Source organism: Eutrigla gurnardus (genome assembly GCF_963514095.1).
Source record: "Eutrigla gurnardus genome assembly, chromosome: 18".
NCBI classification, from domain to species: domain Eukaryota; kingdom Metazoa; phylum Chordata; class Actinopteri; order Perciformes; family Triglidae; genus Eutrigla; species Eutrigla gurnardus.
In genome coordinates this window covers 13,212,387-13,237,966 of record NC_139929.1, presented here as the reverse complement: position 1 = coordinate 13,237,966, position 25,580 = coordinate 13,212,387, and the positions used below count along the sequence as shown (strand labels likewise).

At 46.8% G+C, this 25,580-nt stretch overlaps 2 protein-coding genes across 3 annotated transcripts in view; one reads left to right on the top strand and one right to left on the bottom strand.

Annotated features, from left to right (window-relative positions):
• Positions 1–25,580, top strand: part of thtpa (thiamine triphosphatase) — a gene marked incomplete at its 5' end in the record, with an annotated part of 479,666 nt that overhangs the window by 58,514 nt on the left and 395,572 nt on the right. The gene's annotated exons all lie outside the window — the stretch shown is intronic.
• mpp7a (MAGUK p55 scaffold protein 7a) overlaps positions 1–25,580 on the bottom strand; it is a 125,410-nt gene that overhangs the window by 31,364 nt on the left and 68,466 nt on the right. Inside the window, exons 6-12 of one of the 2 annotated variants that reach the window (XM_084034053.1) lie at positions 24,660–24,791; positions 10,635–10,716; positions 9,992–10,077; positions 9,300–9,374; positions 7,304–7,500; positions 6,613–6,677; positions 658–702 (exon numbers count right to left, since the gene is read on the bottom strand). In XM_084034053.1, the coding sequence (XP_083890179.1) occupies positions 658–702; positions 6,613–6,677; positions 7,304–7,500; positions 9,300–9,374; positions 9,992–10,077; positions 10,635–10,716; positions 24,660–24,791 (682 nt within the window). The remainder of the gene's footprint in view (positions 1–657; positions 703–6,612; positions 6,678–7,303; positions 7,501–9,299; positions 9,375–9,991; positions 10,078–10,634; positions 10,717–24,659; positions 24,792–25,580) is intronic. The other variant, XM_084034054.1, reaches the window with a different exon arrangement.

Genomic DNA, 25,580 nt, shown 5'->3' with positions numbered 1-25,580 from the left:
ACACCTGTTGTGAATTTTGCCGTTTAGCTCCTTATTAGAGAACAGCAAGTTGTGCATAAAGTACTGAAACATTAAACAGTTGGACATGTGCATTCATAAGTTTAGAGAAGGTCAAATTAAGTTCACCCTGTAAAGGTTAAGTTCATCCTGAAAGCTGAATATCCCAAACTTTTTGTGAGTCGTGTAGTTCATAATTCTATTTCATTTTGTAATTATTATTATTTTGCATGAAAAATGCTCACTACAATCAATATTGTGTCTAAAAGAAACATTACTACATTAATTTACTAAATAACAACAACACCAATAAAAAGACTAATTCAAGGTCAACTTACTAGCTTTTCCCCAAGACCTCAACAGCAACTCATTGTCAACTAATCTCATTGTCTTGGGAAAAAGCTTTTAAGTACGCTCAGTTGTGATGACATGAATAAAGTATATAAACTTAGGAGGAATGTTACCCCAAAACCCGACTTCTATCCAGGTTAATTGAGGACAACACAAGTCCATCCACTGATGAAGACCAAGACATGCAGTTAAAAGCTCTGAGTCAAAAAAAACTAGCAACTGGACCTTGTTTTTTTTAATTTTAGCTAAATGTTCTACTGAATAACATACAGTTTCTATTGGCTAGAAGACATTTGCATCGGTTGTTACCTAGGGAGACACAGTCTGTGAATGTCTGTGGTGGATCCACTGTGACTTCACAGAAATAAACATATTTAGACTCAAAGGGTTTTAAAGAAGCATTTGAAATCACTCCAGATGTTTCAGAGTGCCATCCAAACAGCTATAAGATGATGGTTGTGTGTGTGTGTGTGTGTGTGTGTGTGTGTGTGTTTGCTTTAAGATGCCGTGAACATTTGGAGGCACTTATAAATGCTTCCTCCCCTTCCCAGTTTGGCTAAAAGAGGTTAAGTCAAAACATACATAACACCATCTATCACAGCATGGGGCTGTCCCTACGGCAGCATGTTCATTTCCCAGAGCGCACCACAGCTCGTGGAGATGTGACGTCACAGGTCGAGTTAATGACTAGGCACAACAGCAGTCAGGAGCCATCAGTGCGAAGGCTGCTCCTTCTCGTGCTAGAAGACGTCAGGGCCGAGAGTCGTGATTGTTTTTGAAGTGTGGAGCCAAAAGTGTCTGCCTTTATCTGCCATCTTGTTTCACGTGTTAGTGTTTACGGCAATGTTCCCACTGATATTGCCCTCCTCCCGTCGTAATGTGACATTTTAAGTTGAACCAGCACCTGAACCACATTTAGAATAGGATGAGAGGTAATTGTAGAGGGAGACTTGAAAGAGGAAACAACGAGGACAATATGAGAATGATAAAGATATCGAAAAATCCTTCCAAGTGCTGCCCTTATTACACTCTGGAAGGCTTTCATCTGGTGCCTATCTGCCACAGGAACGCCACTGCATCGCCTAATGGCCTGGTAGCCTCGAACACCGACATTCCCCGTCTAATGGAACACCGTGCGATAACACTGTAGAATGTAAATCGACAGGACATGGTCCTATCTAAGAATGCTCCTTTGGCCATTTCTGAGAGTGCAATTCACCCAAAGGAACATTTGCAGAGCAGTGAGAAGGAGTCATGATCTCATGTGTATGTGGACGGCCAGGCAGGTGACAGCCAAGTCTGTCATTTACTGAGCATAGAGGGCCACGGTGGGCCCCGGCAGCAGCCGCCGACTTTCCCAGACGTTCTCAGCAGCAGTCAGCTGCTAACCAGCCTGACGGGATGCATCCCCTGAAAGGGACTCGCACTTAGGGGTGTATCACATGTCGCTCCCATACCAAAGATCCACCACAGAGCACGACAGAAGGGGTGAGATGAGGGGAGAGCTGCAACCGAGGAAAAGGATGGATGACAAAAAGAGAAAGACGAGTGGCTGTAATGTTTATTGAAGGATAACTCGAGTTTAAAACAACTCGGATCTTATTTTTGTAATTTTGGCTGTCGTTAAGGTTTAGTTATGATAACAATCATTTTTGCTAAGTTTCGGAAATATGACGACATTGCAACTAGATACAGAGCAGGGCTGGGATATATATTTATATATACACGTTTGCTGCTTGATACAAAGGAGAACTCCCATGATTCATAGTTTCTATGACTAATCCGGTATTTCTGATTAATGACCAACAGCCTAGGACGGCCCGCCACAGTTTCATAATGAACTCTATTTATTTTTATACTTTTTATACTGGTGCTGTTGACTTAATACTAGCTTCACCCCCCTCTCCCTGCATGGAGGAACGGGGCTCCCGGTGAACCTGTCAACCAGGGCCGACTGTCCAGAGTGCGTGAGTTTATGAATACATACGGAAAATAGATTACCTTTAAAATGTAAACAATTTAGGATAAAAATCCCTGTATTTTTTTTCATATTGTGATATAAAAACCCCACTGCAATGTGAGTTTTGTTTTAATATCACACAGCTGTGGTACGGAGGCTACGGTTGGACAATCAGACGGATTATTTGAAAGCAAAGTAAACTAGACTGAATCATATTTCATCATCAAACCCCTCCCTGTTATCGTCCTCGTCATCATCACCACATGATTGAGAGGTTAAACGATCAGCCAAGCCGTACGACCCATTAGAGAAACATTAAACTGAGCGGCCGTGCTGGTAGACAATCTTTCTGCTATCTCCTTACAAGGCAGGAAGAGACAAAGGACTGACCCCTAGTCAGCACCCTGTAAATGGCCCTGAGTTATGAGCTGATGTCACCCCCGCAGTCAGCCAGCACACAGATGGCCTTCTCCTTCAACAAACTGGACTCTGTCACTTTCTCTCTCTCACTCTATCTCTTTCTCCTGATTTTTTTTTTTTTAAACAACCAACATGAGACCAGTGGAATTTTCCAGATGACACAGGGTGAGTTCTTTGTCATGCGTCCTCCGTCCTTCAAACTGAAAAACTGATTATTCAAAGTCAGGAGAGGGGAGCGAAGGAAAGACAGAGCGGAGCTGGTCTGCGTTAAAGAGGATGACTTTATATATTACAAAACGTTATAAGTCACTCAGAATTTGGATGCGGACGATGAACCAATGTGCGGGGAATTTTAACGTGAAGGGAAACAATAACAACCTCGTCTATAAAACTTTAGGGGTGGTCTCAGCGGGGTTATCTGGCTCTAACCTCCGAGTATAAAATGGAACTTTTTCTGCTGCGCCCTGAATCTGCTCCCCGTGTCTGCAAGCGTTTAAGTTGAAAAATGAAATGGATGGATAGATTGAACAAGGGGCCGGGTTCAGGGCCACTTAAGAGCGATATCGCGGCGGCATTTCGTAATGGTTCAGTCGCCCGCTGGAGTGAGAGGGATAGCGGCGTAATGTATGGAGGGGGAGAGAGAGAGAGACGTAGAAAGACCCCCAAGGTGAGCGATAAGTGTGTCCACGTGTTTGGCAGACTGTGGACCAAACCAAACAATGAGACAGCGGAGAGGTCTGCATGTCAGACAGGGGAACAGACGTGCTGTAAGATAGCCCAGAGAGTATGTTCAGAGGGAACAGATGGGGAGGCTGGAGGAGAGCCAGGTATCGATGGGAGGGGAACCGGGGGGTGAAAGAAGGAAGGAGGCAGGTTGACAACTATAGATGTAAAATAGTTGATGTAACCCTTGCACCAGATTAATAACTGATGGCACTTTAAACATCAGTTTCATAACCGGGGAATGCATCTGTGAATGCGCCGAGAGCAAAAGCGAGGAAAGGGATTTTTTTTTTTTTTATATATATCTTGCGAATCTGAGACATAAATGAACACGGTTAAGCAGCGCTCACGCAGACCCTCGCCAAGATCAATATTGTTCCAGCCGACGGAGCTCCCGGGCTGGAAAGAGAGCGAGGGAGAGACAGAAAGGGACCCCCTCCTCAATCACCACCTCTGTCCTCCGCTCGGTAACAGCGGGGTCTCCATGGTATCCTTCAATTAGGTTGTACTTTATGGCCCCGGGGCCCAGCCAGTCCGCCGCGATCCAAGCTTTGTCTCCCTCCATCTCTCTTGACCGAGCCACCGCCGCTCCGCGGGGCCACATCTGCTACCGAATGTGACCCCTCGACTGCCTCCCTCTCCATCTATTGCTCCTTCCACAATCCTCATCTTTCCTCAGTCTCCTCTTACTGTTTTTTCTTTTACACCCTTCCCTTTTATTCACTCAACTCATTTCTTACACTCCAACTGGATCCAATATTTGTCTCTAACTGAGTTTCTTTCTCTCATCACCCCCCAGATATTCATCTAGTCCTGAGAGGACCATGTCAAGGGACTTCCTACAACTGCTGCAGAAAGTTTAGCCACAGCTCAAAGGGAGACTTATGTTCCTTTGGTATGGTCCGCGGTGGCCTTTAGTACATTTTACACCTGCCCTCTGTGCATAGAGAGAGGGGGGTTACAAATCCCATAACTCATAAGAGGAACTGGGCCATTAAAATGAAATAGTAAGGGAACAGTACAGTACTGTCTGTCTTTATTTTCTGAGCAGGCTATTTTTGGCCATCCTGCACCATGTATGCCAGTATGCGGTTGAACATAACCAGGAAATGACAACATCCATAACTCACCCCAGGGCTTAAAATCTGAGGTAAAAGAGCCCTAATGCTAAGTTTAGAGGTGGTCAGCGTAGCTCTGTTGGTTATTTCGGAGCTGCATATTGAAAGAGTCACGTTACATTAAGGGCTCACCGCCATGTTGAGGGAAACAAGCAGTCAAATGGACATGTCCGTCCCAAAGTGGTAATCTACAGTGAAAAATATGACCAATAAGAACGAGGTTCTGGTTCAATGGGGTCATTGTGGAACCAGAGCGGGCCTATAAAACCAAGCACAAGTGTGGTGTAATGTATGTTTGGAAAGTGTAGGATGAAAAGAGGGAGCAAGCTGTACATTATGTGCTATGAGGACAAAGCAAGCAGGGAGCACAGGAGAGGTGTGTGAGGGAACACTGAATACAAGTGGTCTATAAAAACAAAGGCATATGGATAATGTCTTTGAAGCACGGGGGGACAATTGTTTCATTCATGTTTTTCAGACGCAAAACGCACACGTCAAGTAAAGAGCACCACGTCGGTAAGCTGCAGACGGGAGTCTGTGTGGGGCGGGTCGGGTCTACACGCTCCGCAGGACCCACAGCAGATATTGGCAGCATCCTCCATGGCTACAGGCATGCACGCGCGGTCATATTGTAATGCGCAGTCATGATGCCAGCTGGATAGGCTTCCATTCATGCACTGTAGCTCACCATATACAAAGAAAATTGCTGTTTGGCAACTGTTGGTCAATCCTAGCTAATGTCTTTGTCATTTTGAGACTGCAGGTTAGGGATTTTCACTCAGGTGCAATGGAGAGCGCTGCGAGCGTTTGTGGTAGGCACAGCAGCCGCAGTAGGCGGGAACAGGTTTTTCTTTTTTTGCTTGAAACGTTGCATTTCTCAAGATTCTAAAAAGGAACATGCAACAAGTATTGTGAGATCTCAGGAAGCAATTATTGTTTTGGACTCGCCTGCTGGACGAGGAAGATGGGCTGCGTTTTTTTTTTGCACAATGATTGCAGTCTTGAAAAGCAACGACTGTGCCGACCTCCACTGCACAAAACATAGCCTACTTCTCCGTTTGGTGGCTGATGGGAGGGAAGGCGGTGAAGATGAAATTTAATTTAATCTATTACTGGTTGCAACATAAATCCAAAACAGCGGCCCCGGTCATTCTGAAAGTTCACAGGAAAGTTCACCCACGAAGCCACTCCCGTTCGGAGTCGCCATTTATTGAGAAATCAGGGAGCTAATTCAAAGTTATGCTGTGAAATACTGCAGAAGCCTGCAGTATTTCTACACTCTCATTGGTTTTTTTCTACTTGAACCTAAAACCGAGGTCTGCAGGCTGTATCTAATTGTTTCGGCTGCTGTCTTTTTCTTGTGAAACATGGTTTATGTCTTCTGTCTTCATCATGAAGCGATCAACAATCTTTGATTTATAAGGGTAATTTAGCTACAATCCCCCCCATTTCCTGATCTCCTACAGCCCCGGCTTCTTATGGGACATTACTGCTTAGCACTCCCGCTGATCCGTTCCCCTCCTAACTTTTCTGCACTGACTGGCCTGGGTTGGGGTCACCGTACACAGGCTCGCAATAAGAAGAAGGTGCGTTAAAGTCCTATATTATGTCTCGCATCAGATCGTTAATCCGTCGTTGGGCGCTTTGACATGTGGAGATGGCTGGTGTTTCTGCTGGAAGGTATAAAAGCTCTGAGAGGTTTTCCAGAGGGCAAATCTCCTCCCTCTTCTTCTTCACATTAAAGCCGTGGCGAGACTCAGACCACATCAACGCATTGAGAGGCAGAGGGGGACACGGGGAAAGAGCCTGGCAAGAGACTGGGAGAGTGAAACATGGAGCAGACAGGAAGGTAAACCCAGACACAACACTTCCTCTGATGACAGGCGCGAAGCAGTGCAACTGCAGCACAGATGAGTCCTGAGCAACATCCCCGGCTCCCAGCGTTTGTTTGGTTCCCTCCCCTTGAACCCGCCCACCTGTTGCAGCTTGTTGTCATGTTGCGGTTTGTTTGGGCCAATCACAGCAGAGACAATATATGCTTACATGATCGTCGGCTGGAGTTCCTCTGGAACGGCAGAGTCGCAACAGGTCGCCACAGTGCAAATCTCCTGGAAGAAGAGAGAGGAGGATAAAGGAAGAAGAAAAAAGGGGGGCACAATAAAACCATCAGTTTTTATGAGCGCTCAGGGACGAATAAACACTCCCCACTAGGCTTCAATATCCACCAGTTTCCCTCCGTCAGAGGCTGGTGAGAGAGAAGAGGAGAGAAGGAGAAAAACACTTGACAAAACTGCGGGGTTGAAATTTGAATGTTTGTGAATGTTCTCTCTCTCGCCTTTCACTCTCCACCCTCCCTCTTTTATGTGTGTTTTTTTTTCTTCTTTCCTCCGATGCTCCTGGCGGTGCCAAGAAACTGCCCCGGCCTCCCGAGCTCTGTGTTGCACATCAAGTGCAGCCGTCCGAGCGCACACTGATGTGCGATTTTCCATCCACTTGCCATCCAAAGTGGATCGGTACCAACGCTATCATTTTCTGTCATTACTCATTTCGGGCCAGACATTGTCCGGAAATCCAGACTATTTTGGCAGCGTGGAGCAAGAAAATAAATAAATAAATAAAAGAGAAAAAGGGTAAAACTTGTGTGACTGTGACAGCAGTAAAGACAAGTTGGGCCAGCCTTGTTAAGAGGCCACGGGAGACAGGACAGGCTCATCTAGCTGGGGCTGTTTCTTACCTCTCCTGGAACTGCTTGGACGGGATTAGGCCAGCGCGGGGATTGGCTTCCCCCTCGTGTTTGGCCTGCCACCAGGTTGCATCATCTTGGCTCATGATCTGAAGGATGGCGCCCTTCTTGAAGGCCAGTCCAGCCTCCTTACATGGGATGGCATTGTCCTCCTTTGGGTCGTAGTCAAAGAGTGCCTTCATAAACACCTGGACACACAGCGGAGGGGGGGAGAAAACAAAGAGCTGGATTGAGGGCACAACAGGAAAAAGCAACGGTTCACTGTCAACCACCTTTCCCTCCACTGTGTGGAGTGTGAACCCTAAAGGGAAGCCATTGTGGCGAACACAAGAAGGTGCTTCACCAACGCTCAGGGTGATTCATCTAAAGGTCGTTGCAATCAGAAGTTGAAACCTGCAACCGCCAGCCGAATTAGTTTCCCCATGTGGTTCCACCAAAACTTAGCACGGACTAAGCCCTGTCGCCGTCTTCCAGGAGTGGCGAGACTGAACATCTCCTGAGTCAGAGGCTCCAGGTTTTAGGACACAATCTAATATCAGTAATCTTTCCACATTAAGGAACAAACCGCTGCAGGAGAAAGAAAGTTGTTTTCCTTCTTTAAGGAGTCGGTGTAATTTGCTTTGGCAGCGGGCTTGGACACAACTCATCAACACAAAGGAGGCTGGACCTTATCGTGGAAAAATCACCGACATTTTTCCCCCGTTGCTGCAACTTAAAACACCTTGTTGCCTCGCCTGTCCAAATTGAGTTCTGTCATGATGAGTTATCACTCCTAAGTCACCTCAGTGCATGTGGAAAGAGAGGAAAAGAAAGTGTATGTGTGAGAGAAAGAGAAGAAGGAGAGAGAGAGAGAGAACAAGGGAAAGGGAGGGAGCGATTACATTTTTCTATGTCCTGTTGATTTAAAGAGTGCTTTGTGCCATGTAGTAAAGTTATGTTTCAGACAGAGATGTTTTGTTTGGGTCATAACAGCCGCTTTGGCTGCTAAAGCCCTCCGGCAGAATCCACTCATACATCTCCACACTGAGATCTCCTCCTCCTCCCTTGGCTCGCTGTCCTCGGCCTGTAGATGCTCAACCACTTAGCTGCCCTTTGATGCGTCCACACGACCCGATGTAAGCACGCAGGCTGTATTCATGAAGGACTGGCGGAGTGTGATTCAGCTGGCCAGACAGTTTCAACCATCACACGATGACAAAGGGTGGAAGCGGCCTACCCTGTCCCGGACACCTCTGCTGCACATGCTCGGTGGGCTGCGTCGTGACTAATGAGAAACCGCCTTCAACCCCCGGAGCTTAAACCCCGGCGAGTGTTTCCAGCCTCTGTCTGCTACTGATAGATGGGCGTCTGAGAAATGGTGTATCAACACCCCAGTGGGTGAGAGTGATGGTTATGGGAGTGACAGTTAAAACCACCGTGAAAATGGATGGCTACTGTTTACTGGTGCAGCAGCAAGACAATAGAGAGCTGCAGGGATGACGTACTTTTAGTACCACACACATGGAGGTTTGCATCGCACTGGTTCCCTCGACAAAAGTGTATGTTTATTGCAGAAAATAAGAAACAACTTTAATGATACTTAATCCTTTTGTTCAGCAAGGTAATCTTCACAAATAAACACCACTTTTATGATTTTTAAAGTGTGAATGAAATCGTAAAAAGCTAACATGAGGTTTTAAACGAACCGCACCATGGTCATGGCTGTGAATGCATGATGTTTATTGTTTATTCCAAAATTCACAGAAGACCTGCCTCCACGGCTCGCTATATAACTATGGCAACCACAGAAATAGCATTTCTGAATTTTACTGATAGATTTCAATAGCCTGCCCCGGTCTTACAATGACATTATACCATTAAACAGCTCCCCTCTTTCCTTCATCATTTCCTCAGTGCAGCCCAAAAACAATGTTCTGCCTCCAACCAAAAGGCAAAGTGGATGAGTGTAACCCAATCAAGATAATGGCTGAACCAGGAGAAGACGTACCTTTGGCTCCTTCGTTGGCACATCATCCTTGACGCTGGGGACAACTTTAAAGGTAATGGCTCCTTGCGACTGGGCCTGAATATTGCGAAAGACAAGATAGATGCGGCAGTTCAGTTACAGAGTGAGGGGGTGGACACACCAGCCATCTTTCCCGCTAATATTTCACAACGCACCTAATCCAATGAAGGTCACATAATGTGAAGTGCTGTTTGATTTTTCAACAATGGAAGGGTTATTTGGATTGGATGACTAGGCTTGGCAGGGATAGTGCGTGTGTGGGGGTAAACGGGGGAGTGTTGAAAGCTATCATCAGCGCCGGAGGCCATTGTTTCTGAAAAAAGCCTCCAGAGTTTAAGAGACTCTCTCTTTTCTCTCCAGTTGTCCCCCCGGTGGAGGTCAGGCCCATACCGGAGCTTATTTGAGGCCTGTGGCGGACCCTGCTTGGAGAAACTACTAAGCATCAATCTCATCCTGGGGGACCGTGTGGCTACGACGCATGTGGTCTAAAGACCAAAAAAAGGGCTTGAAGAGAAAGGCCCGTGCTTGGTTTCCAGCGCTGTGAAGGGAGGCACGTGGTCCTGGGTGAGTTACAGGAGGTTTTTGCCATCACAAACAAGGAATGTTATTTTCGCCGAGGGAGTGGAGCTGAAACACGGGGAGAAACCCTTGGACGGCAAACCGTTGAGGCTTACCAGAATACGAATGATCTCCTCCGGTTTCTTGTCTTCCACAGGGATTCCATTGACCTCCTTCAGTTCATCCCCAACATGAATCAGCCCTACAACACACACACACACACACACACACACGCGCAAACCAACAAACAGATCTACAATCAGTTTGATATGCCGTCTATTTTAATGTCCTAATATAAGTGAGCTACTGTGTACAATTCCAGCGCTCACACAGCCGGGGGATGTGTACAGTACACCAGATTACTGTTTATCATCGTGGTGGCATTTTAGATTGGGAAAGAATCAAAAACGTGATTGTCCCCACATGTGGAAATTTGCCTTTGGCTTTCGCTGTGGCAGAGCTGCAAAACAGGCTGGACACAATGAACACAACATCAAACAGAAAACATGTGGACGACGAGCAGAGCTCGGTGGTGTACTTGTCATTCATGTTCACATTTACAGAGTGGAAAAGATCTGCTGTTGGATTCGGGGTTTTAAGGATTAATTCCTGAGCACACGCCGCCTTTGTTTCACGCTGGACGTCATCCTGTTGTGATACAAACCAGCAGATTCACATGCAAATGTTTAGAAAAAAGATGCATGCACACACACACACATGCTTGAACCCACGTAATAGTGTAAAAGAGGTGAAACTGACCGCTTCTGTCGGCTGCCCCTCCTCTCATGATCCGGGCCACGAGGATGGCTCCTGTGTGTTCGTCACGGCGTATCGTTGCTCCCTGCAAAGCAATCACAGAGAATAATGAAAAACAGTGGATGGATTGCACCGGATTTCTGCTCTGCTTAAAGCTGCATTGTTCAAATGACACAAGGAGACATTTGATCCCCAAGATGACAGTCGGAGGCATCTGGTTGAAATTCAAGGGCATAAACCAAGGAACCCAAATGGCTCCAGGAAAGAAGAAGTCTTTTAAAGGACACATCCACAGTGTCTTATTTAGGGAGAGAATCGCTTTTCAGGTGTATTTTTATAGCAGTTGGCTCAGTTAACACACTTCCTATTTAATCCCAAAGGAAAAGAGTGAACACATGCTAAGTGCAGCTAGACACGATATCATGGCATATCCACTTCCTGTGTGGGGAGGGTGAGCAGGTATGAGACACACACACACACACACACACACACACACACACACACACACACACACACACACACACACACACACACACACACACACACACACACACACACAACTTCCTTATTTGAAATGACAGCGGTGATGCATTCACCAGTAAACCCAAACAGCCTCTTCCCTTTACAATAAAACAATAGGCCTAATGGGTGCCAACCTGTCACAGACCTCCCAATAACACAATTCAGGCACCAGCCTGGCTGGGGTTTAGGATGGAACCCGATAGGAAACTGCAAACCAACGTCTGGCGTCATCTTCGCTTGGGCCCGGCGGGTCGGACCAGACAGATGCGCCGTCTAGCCGACACATAGTTTGTCGGGGCTGCAACTCATCCTTCCACCCTCTCCTCGCTGCTATTCCCATCAACCCCCGAATATTGTTTTTATTTCTGTTGCAAAAAAAGAAGGAACCGCCTCGGAGGCTTCCTCGCCCTGCTCACCGGCCGTGCTTTATTTCAGCTGTCCTCATGAATTGCCGCCCAGGTTGACTCGCTGGAGTGCAACAGCTCGCCATGTGTCACCCTGCTCCGGTTTGTGTCATATTCCTGTTTGCCTTCCTCCGACAGGCCCAAAGTAGTTCTGGCTACTACTATCAATGGGAAGCACAGGAGGATATATATATATATATATATATAAACCTCAAAGACCAAAGGAGCCTCTGGTTTGTGCCACTTCGCCGAGCATGTCATCTAGGTTGTTTTCATGACCTATTCACACCTAATGGTTTTCCTCCTAGATAATGGTTTCCTCAAGGCCTTTGGAGGTGTGGAGATGAGGAAGGACACTTGGAGAAGACAGTAGGTAGGGTCTGCAGAGCCCTAATAGAATAATGGGGATAATTAAAGAAACCTGAGAGGTTGCAGTAGGAGAGAAATCAGTGGAGCAGGTCATTGAGAGTGGAAGGCACTGTCGGACCCCAGTGTCAGGGTCCCATATAACCCCGAGTGTGACTTAAAGCAGCTGTCTGTGATGCAATGACCCCCAGACAGACGGAGAGGCCTTTGGTGTGTGTGTGTGTCTGAAAGAATACAGCACCGCTGGGAAAGAGACGGGCTGTGACAGACAACAGGGTGGGATGGAGAGTCTACAGGAAATCTCACAGGAGTATTCAGCCATGTGGTCATTAAATTTCTCTCTAAGTCTTTTGCTTTCTGACTCTCCTTTTGGGATCTGGCGGATGGCCGGCGGTGTAATGGATGTTTTTATTGAGTCCCCTGGTGGCTGGTGGCAGTCTAAAGGCTAACGAAGCAGCGTCGACGGAGCCTTGGACTCCGAGTTTGTAAGGACAACAGGCTGTCGGCATGAGCCGTGCCTGACACCTCATGGCTGTGCCTATCCATGGAATCGGCTCACATATGGTGCGTGGATACAAATTGGGTTTTTGACACATATGGCTTGAATCACATGTTTGAAAACCCGATGCCATTTAGAAACACCACTTTTTGCGTCTTTTATTGCAAGTGGCAACGGTGATTATAGAGCAGCACATTTCACATGCAAACGCGAACGGATGGGGTCGTGAACCCAGAACTGTGGGAAGCAAGGAGACCGTTTTATACCCGTTAAAACCACCACGCTTTATGTGTTTTTACGCCAGTAAAGAAACAAACTCAGTGGACAAATTTGCCCAGGCTCATTTTCGTTTTTTTAAACCTCGCTGACTCTCTGCAAGGAGTTATTTGAAGCTGCTGTTATTTTAAAGTCTTTATTCCTCGCGATTCTCATCTGACCCACTGCCCTCCGACGTGACGGGCCTACACAGGCAGGCCAAGGCAGCAGCAAGGGAGTAGGAGATTTATGGAGGGAGGGGGGAGCCTTCCTCTTAATCTGGCCAGCCTCAGTCTGAACTCAGCCCTGGTACGGTAGCCAAATGAGTTCCGTCTGATAAGAAGAGCTGGGAGAAGCCAAAACGCCCCAGTGGCAACACGAGCGAGCCAGACCGGAGGCTAAGTGGAAGACCAGAGGAGAGAAGTGGATGGTGGGGGCTGGAGTTAGGAGTGTGTGTGAGTGACTTAGTGCATAATAACAAAATATAAATTATACAGAATTGATGAGAGGGCAAGATAGAAATACATGGAAAAGTGAGAGGAGAGATAGAAAACAGCAGATTACTGGCATTGTGTGGAGAGGGATTTTCACTGGAGCCAATAGCCCAAAAATTATGCTGATCATGCTGAGCTTTCCAATGCCAAAAATCAAAGCAGTAGATTAACTTGACTGTCATAAAATAATAAAGATTATAAGTCAATGTGTTTTTAAAGTGTTTTTGCAGTACTTCAATTTTACACGCAGCTTCTCTGGGCAGCACAAGTTGAACCTGCACAGCGGCCGTTTGGAGTCGTTTGTGTGGCAGTTTCTTTCCAGATACACAGCACTTCTATAATCTTCCAATAGGAGCTCAACCAATCAGCATGCTTGACTTGCAGATCTGTATGACGCATTATTGACTGATGTTGGCGCCGGCTGGAGACGTTCACGCCGGCTCCTCGGCGATCTACATCTACAGGTACCAACTGTCGTTGCGTAAATTCCCAGAGACGTTCAGATTAGTGTTTGCAGAGGACGTGGTAGTTAGTCTAACACGGCAAAAAGGTAGCCAAGGTTCAAATCAACCACAAACTGTTGGAATAATCAACAACACCTCACATATTCACCTTTCTCGTTGGCCATTCCAAAGTTCTGTAGAACCCCATTCTTCCTGTTCCTTGATTATTACGGGAGCGCCACATTTCCCCTCCACCTCATTACAATCTACACTCAGCCTTCTTTCTCCCGATCCTCCAGGGGTACGTCGGCCTCTCCTGGAGGCCTGACAAATACCTTGGAAGCACTGGGAAGCAGCTGGATGGGGGGTGGGTGGGCACAAATTCAACATCCTGAAATAAGCCCCCCTGCCTTGATACCCTATGGGTGCCATCATCAGCATCTAGCCATGCATGGCCACTAATGAGGAGTCCCTGCTCTGTTATACTAATACATAAACATTCAGGCTACAACCTAAATAAGCTGAATGAAGAAACAAGGTAGGCAAAGACCCTCCAGCACCAAGAGGGGCTTCCTGGTGTAGCCGCTAAGCACTAGCACAAACCGATGGCCAGGTTTACGCCAAACCTTCAACGCCTCCTGGCACATGGAAGCCATTTCAGACATTTCCCTGCACATGGAAACAGTGCAGGAAGTCAGAAGGGGATCGTCTACGTCTGTCAAAGCACACGCACGCATGAGTGACAGCGTGTGTAGGTGTGTTTTTTGTGCGCACGCAAGCGTGTCGGCGTGTGTGTTTCTATGAGAGCTTCTACCTGAAGTCAGGCCAAACTGGGTCGAGAGAAAACCTCAAAAGGCTGGATGATTGATGCTGGACAGTCACTAAGCCTGATGAATGGGCTACGCTATGTTAGCAATTAGAGACGAGGCGCCACTTAACCATCAAGTGACTCAAATGCGCTATTTGCACGGAAACAAAAGAGCGTGTGCACAAAAAGACGATGGCGATGTTGTCGGGGACTGATTCTCTCTCAGTTTGCACTTTAGATGAACATGAGAACAGACTGAGAAGGGCGAGTCTCTCAGAAATGAAATGCTGAAGGGCAGACAGCACAAGTCAAAAATAGAGACCAGAGGGGGGGTCATCGTGGACTGGCGAGGGCCTCCTAGCTGTGGTCAATTAGTCATCAGTAAGGCGATCCGAAGCCTCCACTCCTAACGTGATCAGCTCCATATGCAGCCGCTGCTCCCAGCTCTATGCCTCCCTTTCTAACACATAAATGCCTCTGATTGTTATTGTTGGGCCAGCCAAAACGCAACGGCTTAGTCTCCGCTGTGTGATGAGGAGAACTGGAGCGACGCTTGTCCGTATCAAGCCATCGCCCCTCCCAGCACATGCACACATGCTGACATGGCAGCCACATTAAGTATGTGATGACAAATGGCTCACACCTCATACAGTGCCGGGAAGAGAGAAAAAAAAAAAAGAAAGAATAGGGACTGAGATTTGGACCCCGTTGTGTATGAGAGTGTGTTTATTACAGGGAATGGAATGGGGGCGAGGTTGTCCAGGGAACTGTCAGCGAACAGTAGTGCCATGAAACTTCAGCAGATAAGAGGAGTACGACGAGCTGAATGTTGGATGTCTCGGCTTGCCTGCTTGGCTGGGATCGGCCACAATGAGGTTCTGGCGAGCAAAGTCTTTATGGGGCAATTAGAGTGCCCTCTGGCTGATGGACTGGATGGATGTCTGGATGACATGATGGAAGCTGGCTGGCTCGTACTCTGGTTGTATGGATGACGAGAGGTCTGGCTAGTTGAGTTGGCCTGGCTCATCACACGTCTCCGGGTCTAGGGCAGGCGATGTGTGGCCTGTCTAACGCGCGCCACGGTGGAAAAGAAAAGACCTGAGGATCTCTTTACCTTAGCTGTGGCCACAACTGAAGCCACTCGGCAGTGCCTAACCCGCCAGGGAAAACAAGCACGGTGCTGCATTTCAAACACGCAGCCCTCGGCCCGTAACGAGCACTCAAAACATCGCCCCGTGAACCGAACCGAACACTGTGGCATTTGACAAACATTATTTCTCCCTCCAAATTGAGAGCGACAGGGGAAAACAAACGCGAGTGGCCCGGGCAGCGAGGCCGACGTGTTTTGACATGATGTCACTTAACAGCAAAAGTGTAACAGCGACAATAAACTCCTGCCGACTGCTGTGTTGACTGCTGTGTTTAGAGGTATAAATACAAGTGTAGTGGAAACACATGCTGGCGTTCTTCGCACCAGATGTCGACCATGGAAAAACCAAACACAACGTGGGAATGGGCCTCCTGGACATTAAAATACAATTACCTCCAATCATATCTGGTGTTGGAGTGTGTCATTTCATCTTACCTCACTGAGATGGCATAGAGCCCCCCACACATAACACACATGACCGTTCCACGCACCGGCTCCAGCATATTTACGAGTTCTTACTTCCTCAAAATGCCACGCCGCTGCTCAGAAGGATAAAATCATGTAATATATGTGCATTCGGTCATGTTCAGAAAAATCCATTGAGCCTTATGGTCACCTATAAAGATTAATATGGCCCTGATGAAAATCTATATTATTGTTGCAAAGAGGGAGAAGTGGAGAGGTTTTATGTCAAATGATTTTTTTCGAGCTGATGCAACAGAGCTGCCGCTGCTGGCCGACCCCCTCCGGCTGACCGGTGCATGCCTTTCCACCTGTTGTATTGAATCACTTGTGATTGCAAAAAAAAAAAAAGCTACTCTGCCCTTCCTCTCTTCATTCGTAGTCCCCCTCTCTTCTACTAAACCCGGCTCTGATTTCCCCTTCTTATTTCCTTAACCCCGGTCTTGACCTACCAGTCGTAATTAACAAGTACACTGAGAAAAAGGAAAATTGGGGGTCATTATTATGATAATTACGGTGAGAAGGAGAGGTTCCAGGAGAAGCTGCCAGGTAATGTAATGCACAGGGCCCTGTGACGGAACGGCTTACCTTCATTTATCTTCCTCCACCCCCTCTTTCCTTTACCTCCTCTGCCTCTTTAAACCTTAATGTTAGCACAAGTCATTACCCAGTTGCTATGAAAACACACTTAGCAGCCCACCTCAGTACTTCAGACAGGTGCCGGTGAATTCTGGGTGTGTGAATCTGTGTGGCTATCTCACCGAAAACGTGTGTTTTTCTTTCCATACTGTCCGCATGAATCACCGCGGAGACGGAGTGGAATCGCCGTCTCCTCGCTACAAGCCGGACGCTGCCAGATATTTGGTCATGATGTACTGTATGTGTGAGCGCACACAAAGAGACAGTTGTGTCACGGAAAGAGGTCCATCGCCGCTCTGGGATTGTTTAGTGTTTTCCCCCCGTCGTTATCCCGGGTAAAGAAAACAGCACTTTCACATGTCACTTCTCATTTCCAAAGTGGGCCGGGAGGCAAGGCCGCTGAGGAGCAGCCGGGCCCGGCGGGGCAACAATGGCCGCATTCAGCCTCCGAGCTCCCTGGCTCCCGCGGAACGCCGAGCGGAAAGGAGCCGGAGCGGCGGGATGTGTGTCCACGTTTATGATTACACATGATGGGGAGGACGTGCGTTGTATTTAAGAGGGCTGTGAGATTAGGATCTGGGAATGCCTCAGATGTGGCTTTGGAAGCCGTGCGTGTTTTCACTTTCACAACTCAACGGGCAACAAGAGTGTTGAACAAGCATACACCAACAAACACAGGGCTAGTGCTTTGTGCAATACTGTCGTTTTTAATGGTTTTTCCACATATTTTTTATAGTTCATAACATATTCTAATAACCTTAAATTATATATAATTTCATAAACTATTTAAGAGTTGGATCCATATCACCCACTACTAAACAGTATACACTCAATCACACTGTGCTGCAGCATGACCACCCAAAGCTGCCCAGTGATGACTCACGATAGACAGATAGTAATAGTAATAGTTTTTACCAGCAGTGACAGCGTGAGGGTCACTGCACCCCCTACTGTATGTCGCTGGGTCAATTTAGGGTCACGGCTGGTGTGATCCAAACGTACCATATAAGGCGGTCTCTAGTTCAGAATACTTCTTGGTAGTTTGCCTTCATTAGGCATTCAAAAAGGTGTAACAGAATTGAAATGATTATAATGTGTGTCATAATTACTTTGTATCTCTTTTTTTAGGCATTTCACTGGTGTCCAGTGAATCTGAAACCCGATCAAACATCCTTCAAGTATCTCTTTGCTGTCCGAAGTGCCGTCTGAATCGTGACTCCCTGCTTTGTGGTTTTGACAGAACTCTGATTCTGGAGCTGGCAATTGGTCAGTAGGCTAAAGGTTAGAGAGACAGGTTTGTGGTCCAAAAATAATTCTTCTAAATATGTGTCACATGACATTTACAAATGTGACATATGAAGCAGGCCCGTACGACTTCTGCACATCTGTGTACAATACGTGCTTACGTGGGATGAAGCGCTGTCGTTATGGGATACACAGAGTTAAGATATTTAATATTATCTAAAGTTAATTAAGGGAGTGGGAAACCTTGCATTTTACTCCAATGCAACCTGCATTACCGCTGCTCTCAATCGAGAGAGTGGTCTCGATCTCGAGTTTCAAGTATTTTTCAATCTAGCATGATGTTCATTTAGTACGTTATGGTCCATTTAGAGTCAACTCCACCAGAAAGCAGGGTATGCTTTAGGGGCGGGGCTACCTTGTGATTGACAGGTCGTTAAAAGATAAGTTTAACTCTTAGCTTTTAAGTTGACGTTGAATTATTAATCTTACTTTGTTAGAAACAGAACCTCGATGGATCCAGATCCAGTAAGGTTGCTGATCTGGGTGCCACTCTGCGGTAGTCCACAAACCAATGGGTGACATCACGATGACTACGTCCACTAATTATATACAGTCTGTCGTGCACACATCCGTGCACATATAAGTGCTCACACGATATACACCAACAAAATTAAAATACCAGGCACGTAGTATTGTTAGTAATACAAACACTATAACAGGCAGATGAACCCAGGGCAGTACACACACACACACACACACACACACACACACACACACACACACACACACACACACACACACACACACACACACACACACACACACACACACACACACAGACACTCTCCACTTGTCCTCATGTTTCGGAGCTCTGGTGCTCCATCTTCCCTTGCAACGCTCCCAACAGACTGCGGCCTAATCCATCAAGTGACAGATGTATTGCTTTTAAAGCACATGGGTCTATCTCTAAAACACTAACATGTGTGCTGTCTGCTCTAATCTCATTAGCTGCTCCATTAATTCCCAGCGAGTGTCATTACTTTCCCCTTGCTTTCCACATTCTGATATAAACAGACAACAGAAAAGTCACTTTCAAAAAAACACCACATCTATCTAGTCACTCTTTGATAACCGTCTCAATCAAGAACGCCTCTCTGAGGTTTTTAGAGGCACTTTATTCATGGTGTAAACCTGCGTTTGTATACATCCACACCAGCGCAGTTTAAATAGGCAATAATGTGGACGGTATTCAGACGATCTGAATGGATGTGTTTGTGAAGCCTTCCAGACAAATGGAATCAGAGCAGCCGCGATCCGACCGTCCCAGTTGTGTCAGAGGAAGGCCCGCCTGCCGCAGATGAGAAAAGCATGGCACGTCAAATTGCCAATGGCTCATTCCTGCGACTGCCATTCATGGAAAAACTTGCTTCGTCACAAAGCGAATTGATCACAGGGCTTTCCTGTCTCGTCGCAATTATCGACTCCTCTTATTAAGTAAAGAAAATCCACCGGCATCAATCACACAGTTGGAGCGCTTACAATAATAACGTTGGACATGTCATCTACATTCGGATGTACGGAGACTACTATAGCTCTGAAGTTGCACTGGTGTTATTTGTGGGCGTATAATGAGAAGTCCGGCCGATGAACTGGTATCCAGTGGTGGGAGGGGGGGGGTGATGTGGCCCGGCACTGGTGTAGCTGCATTGACTGGTCGGTGCCAGGCAGGACGCTATGTAGGCTGGCATTGCCAAGTGGATGGCACGGACGCTGCAGTCTACAGTTTCCATTCAGCTGCACCCGGTGACACCCAGTCATGATGGGAAAACCAAATCCTGTGTGTGCAACAACGCCGAGTGGAGGGGAAGGAGGAGAGTGAGCGAGCCTGACATTGATCCTGTCACATTCCTGGCGGCACAGCTTGTATGGCTGCTAATGATGCCTAACAACCTGGGATGGAAGAAGTGAGCGAGAAAGGGATGGATAGAGTGTCGATTTTGCACCGGTGATGACAATTTTGCACAAATGCAGAACAGGAATGTGGAGAGAAGTATCCATAAATCTATACCGCTGAACAACAGGTGTCCACATAGACGGCGTCGAAAAGGGAGACTCGTCACTTGAAGGGCAGTGAAATGCATTATAATCAAGTTGTAACCTCGTAAAGCAACAATGTCTTCACATCACCTCGAATTAAATGTGTCACAAAAAAAAATCGAAAACGCACAGGGCTGATCTGATAGCAAAACCAGATGAAAGAAATGAGTTGGAGAGTGGAAGTGAGAGAGATTGGATGGCGTGCTAGTAGGAGGACAACTTCACATGAACTGAGTGGGGGAGGTGAATGAACGGCCGAGTGGCACGGAGCGAGTCGTCGAGGCGGTGGATGAAACGCGGGGGGGGGGGGGAAACAGCGGGGCGAGTCTGCTCTTTACATCTGCGTCACCGGACTTCCAGAACATCCAAACGAGGAGAGCAGAGGCGGCCACAGCAGGGCTCGTCAGCCTCTAATGTTCACACATCATACCGATGGTCACCCGGAGCAGCTGTGGTGTACCCTCCTGTGGGCGTCTTCTGCTACTTAACGCATTTTGTGCGTGTGAGGATTGGGGGTTTTCCACAATGCCTCGGGATGACGCTGCGCCTCCTCCGCTACAAAGATATATTCTTAAGCCAGTCAAAATAATGCGTATCACTACAGCAGTTCAGGAAAATGACATTTAAATCAGGAGGAATCGGTGATTTAAGGCTTCGTTAACAGCAATAAAAGCTGTAACACTATATAACTTTTTAAGGTGGACATGTTTTAGGCCTCTGGATCCTCCAAGTTCCTGGATCTTTTTTGTGTGTAACACCAGTGCATTCTATCTTCTTCCAACTTTTTTCTCCCGTTACTCAGTCGGCACTGAAATCCCGTATCACCGGAGGAGAAACTTCACCAGTATATCAGCTCCACCGCCACAAACTCAGCCCTGACGCAACCCCCTTAACGCTTGGATTTAGCCCCCCGCCAAACCTGTTCTGAAACCTTATCCAAAATAACACATTCTTCCAATAAAAAGCTATGGCTGGTGTGTTTATGACGCTCTCCGAACCCAATTATTTCATCGTCCCAACACTTGAACTAATAAATCCACCGGTTTTGGGGGATCGCAACAGAAAAAAAGGAGGAAAAAGAAGGAGTTTGTCCTGGAAGATTTTACTGTTTCACCGAAATGTGGCATGAAGTCACACTCTGAGAAACGATAGCAATTAATCAGAGCTACCGAATACAATCCACTCAACTAATCACAATTAACTTAATGGATGAGTCACAAGCACAGAGACCTGCGTGCTAACTACAGCCCCAACCCCACAATAACCAGACTAACTGTAGAACGAGACAAAGGCCGACAGAGAAAAATGTGAACAAGAGAATAAAAGAGAGCTAAGTAAGGAGGGATGGAAAGGAAATTAGATATTGCACAGACGCGTTATGATGTCAAGTTTGAGAATTTCAGGCTGATTATATGAAATTGCGAGTTAAAGGGCACATCCAAATCAATTTGGTGCGGCAGTGAATGAGCGCCGTGCAATTAGAGGCTTTTTTTATTGGTTGGAGGAATGGCTGTGACATCACCACGAGCATCTGACCCGCTGGCCGTCTCCTTAATGTACGAGCTAACTGTTCATTAGGGTCAGTTTCCCTTTAAGGACGTACAGGATGACAATTGTTAAGGGGCCAGAGGTCGAAGCAGAACCTTCAAATTTACAACCTAATTAGAGGGTCACAAAAACAGAGTAACTTCACCTCCACAAATGACAAAATAACATGAGGACTGTAAGGGCCATTTCACACTGAGTGCAAAGTGATGTCGCTGCCACGTCAGCACGTTTATGTGTGTGTGGTGTTAGAGAGGAAGGAGTTGTTATACTAGAGCACTGAAATCTAGCCAGAATCAATCAAAAAAAGTGACTTTCATAACAGCGACAGTAATAGTGGAGTGGAGGGTCTTCTATGACATGTACAATAATAGAAAAAGAGAGCAATGTGATGCAGAGATGCAAGAAGGAGGTGGAGTTCACAGAGTAAAGCATGATCACAGGTTTCACTTATAATAGATTATACATTTAGTGTAAAAAGGCCTTTAGCTGCACAGCAGTGCATAGCAGGAACTAGGGATCTTGCAGATCTGGATAAAGAAAAATGTAAAATATCGGTATAATCACAAATATCATCACGGATTACTTGAAAATTATCATGCAAGAAAGAACTAACTCACTTCATCTTGCTGTTATTTATGTATTTAATTATTATTTATTTTTGTAGGGGACCTTTTGGTAAACTTATGCAAGATTGTTTGTTCCCTAAAAGGATGGTCATTATAAAAAAGATTTATGCATTGTGTGTCACAATTGAATGTTTCTTCTAAAGCACATTTAGATGATTGATCACCAGGATGACATCGTGAATCGCGGCTATTTTGGCCGGGATACTGGTGGCAATATTCATAGCAGGAACTCTAACTTTGCTTTATTCCCACAAGGAACTATATTTTATATGAGGCCATGGTACCGTCTCTTATTCTAATATTCAAGGATTCAAGTTGCCCTTCCCTTGGTGCCCCGCGGCACAAATACGAGGACTTCACACATCTGACATTACTTACTGCCACAATAGCGGCCCTCTGGCATTCATTGTTTTCTTTCATTCACACACAGAAAAAACTTTGCCCTGCAGATGGATCCTACTGTTGTTGTCCACACCGCAGCCAGGCCCAAATTATAGCCACAGGAGATTATGGGCAGCAGTTGTGCACTGTGGGTCCTATGGGCAGCGAGAGGGCAGCTCACACTCACAGGGAAGAAACGGCTCCACAGCAGTGGCGTGAGACTCGCTTCCTAAATGTCATTGAGTTTGATTCTCACTTCTGTGTAATTAGTCGCAGGGACCAATTTAGCGTTTGCTTTTCCGTCTATGACCAAAACGTATTGTCTCATGCAGGTTGGGAGTTATCATGACTTAATTTCCTGCTGTAAATCTAATTTTGTAGCCCGTCATGCATCAAAGCCTTTTCGGGAGTGAACAAAATTAAACACACTGGTCGAGAACTAAGCGGTCAATGCAACAATATTGCGGTGATACTGGTGATACACTGCATTTAAAGAGCCACATTAAATGAAACCTCTTTCAAATTAAAGGAGTATTTATAAAACTGACCCAGCGTTGACCCCGAAAAGAACACTGGAAACACATAACCAGTGTGTGACCTTAGCCTATAAACTAAAAATGAGCCACAATATAGCTACGAAAATATATTCTACATAATTAACACCTTCAATATTGTACAATAACACGCAATATCACACGTTGTAAATGTTCAGATGTTCTCGGGAGCCAAATCACCGAGACAAAAAAGAAAACCAAGTCGTGTAATGGAATAACACCAGCTAGATGATTAAGCTGACCGGGTCGGGTGTAAATCACATTATGGTTTCAGGGAATGCGATCCAACATCAGACTCGGGAGAGGCCGGAGCAGGAAGCGCCCGCGACAATGTGTTTGAGGGGGAGAGCGGCGAATTCCTCCAAGCCACATTATTACGTTCCGCAGCCCCACAGAACATGCAACAGGCAGGAACCCAAAAATGGCTTAGGTGTGTTCTCCTTCCCCCCGGGGTGTGGTGAGAGGAGTGCGCCGGCCTGGAGCCAAGATGGTGGTCAGGGCGAAAACCACAAAGTGAAAATAGAGGCGGCCGGGGGCCAGGTCACGTCCAGCTACAGATCAAAGCTGGGCGGGGCCTCCGCACACAACAAAGTGCAACGCTGACGGATGGAGGTCCTTGACAGGCCATCCAGGACTTGAGTAGTGGAGTGTTTATGTGTCGCGGGACACCGGAGGTCACTCAAGAGACGATACGGCAAAGCTGAGTGAAATAAAAAGGTATGGAAAACCGCCGCCAACTAGGTTTGGTGGCGTCGCACATGCCGGTTCCTAAATGTACCGCCCTAGTCGACGAAAGACGGGAACGGCAGCAGTCAGGCGACACATCCAGAGGTCGAGGGGTGGAGTGAGAACGAGAATGCGGGCCAAGATGTCGCAGCCGTTGAGGGGCCCCGAGGCCGCGGCAGACGGGTGGTTGTTGACGTCTGGGACGATGTCTGAAGAGCGGCGGACGTGAGAAGCATGTTGCGCTGAGAGAGGGACACTGACCAGGACAGAAGAGGAAGCCGTTCGCAGACACAGAGCCTAGACTGGCTTTAAATACTCACGGCCAAGAGCAGGGTAATTGTGGTCGCTTTTCGGTGCGCTTACAACTTCAAGGTTGTGGGTTGGATTCCCACAGGCGAGTACCTCAGAAGCATGTATGGTATTGGCTGGACTTGCGGTGTGGATTGCTGCTTTGGGTGCTCAGAAACCCGGGGATTAGTGAGCAAAACCTTGATAGCGGGATTTTCGTGACATAAAGATGTTCACCACAAATAATAAGGAACCTGATGATACATTTATGTTGAAGAGATCAATTTGTTGAAGTGTTTTTCAGCCTTCATTGGGGAACAATATGCAACCAAAGCTGCCTGGCATGTTGCAGCCAACGGTTGGGTTTTTACACCCAGGCTACTGGAGCGCCCAAAAGTCACCATTTCTTTTTACAATCTGTTAGCTTCCCAAAACCATCTTTCAAACTTTTGGGAGCTGCTGGAAAACCACTATGTAATCAAAACACATCGTTTCTCAAGATGACTGACAACGTTACTCACCAGAGGTTCCTTGTTTTTGACCAGTCTGATGATCTTCACAGAGTCCTCGTCGTCATCGATGTCTTCAGGCAGCGGAGGTAGTTCGGGGTCGTAGCTCTTCTGGGCGATGGTGTCATGGACCGACAGGAGGCTCTAGAGGAGGGAGAGGGAGGGATGGGAGGAAAGAAACAAGGGTTATCAGTCAAAACATTTAAAGGACTAAATTATAATAAAATAATATATTATAATTAGCCAAATACAGTGTAGCAGTACATGCTCTTAGGGGTTCAATCCATCATCTCTTCCTCTGAGCAGAGCAGAGAAAATACAGACACTGCAGGGAGGATGGTTATGAATGGGGGTGTCTCCCTCATCGGCTGGGTGATGGATTTGAACGCATTCAGAGCCAGAACTTGAAGCTACACGCGTTAATTGTCATTAGGCCCATTCTCTCGGCCCATACATCTCTCTGATTAAAGGCAACCAGCACCAGCCCCGCACCATTGCGTGCCAGGGGAAAGAGAGTGGGGGGGGGGGGGCAACCTTGGCTAGCACCGATGCTTTCCAACGCAAGCTGGTGAACACTCGTGAAAGCGATGTTCTGCACTGTTCGGCAGCAAGGCTTAAAGTAATGAAGTTCTCAGTGGCCTCAGATATTTCACACGTTCACGAGCAGACATAAAAAAGAGACGGTACGCAGACAAGAATGATGCCATTGAGCCTTCATTTTTCAAACTATTTAACGACTCCATGTCCGGACCCAAGATGCAGCTGGACGCGTGCTGCTTTTTCCGTGGTTGAGGAGAGGGGAGAAGAGAAAAGGGAGAAAAACATCTTCCACCCCCATGTGCCAGACGCAAAAGCATAGAGGGAGAGAGACAGAGAGCGCGAGCGAGCGAGAGAGAGAGAAGGATATGGTGGGAAGAGGAGCAGTGTGTTTTA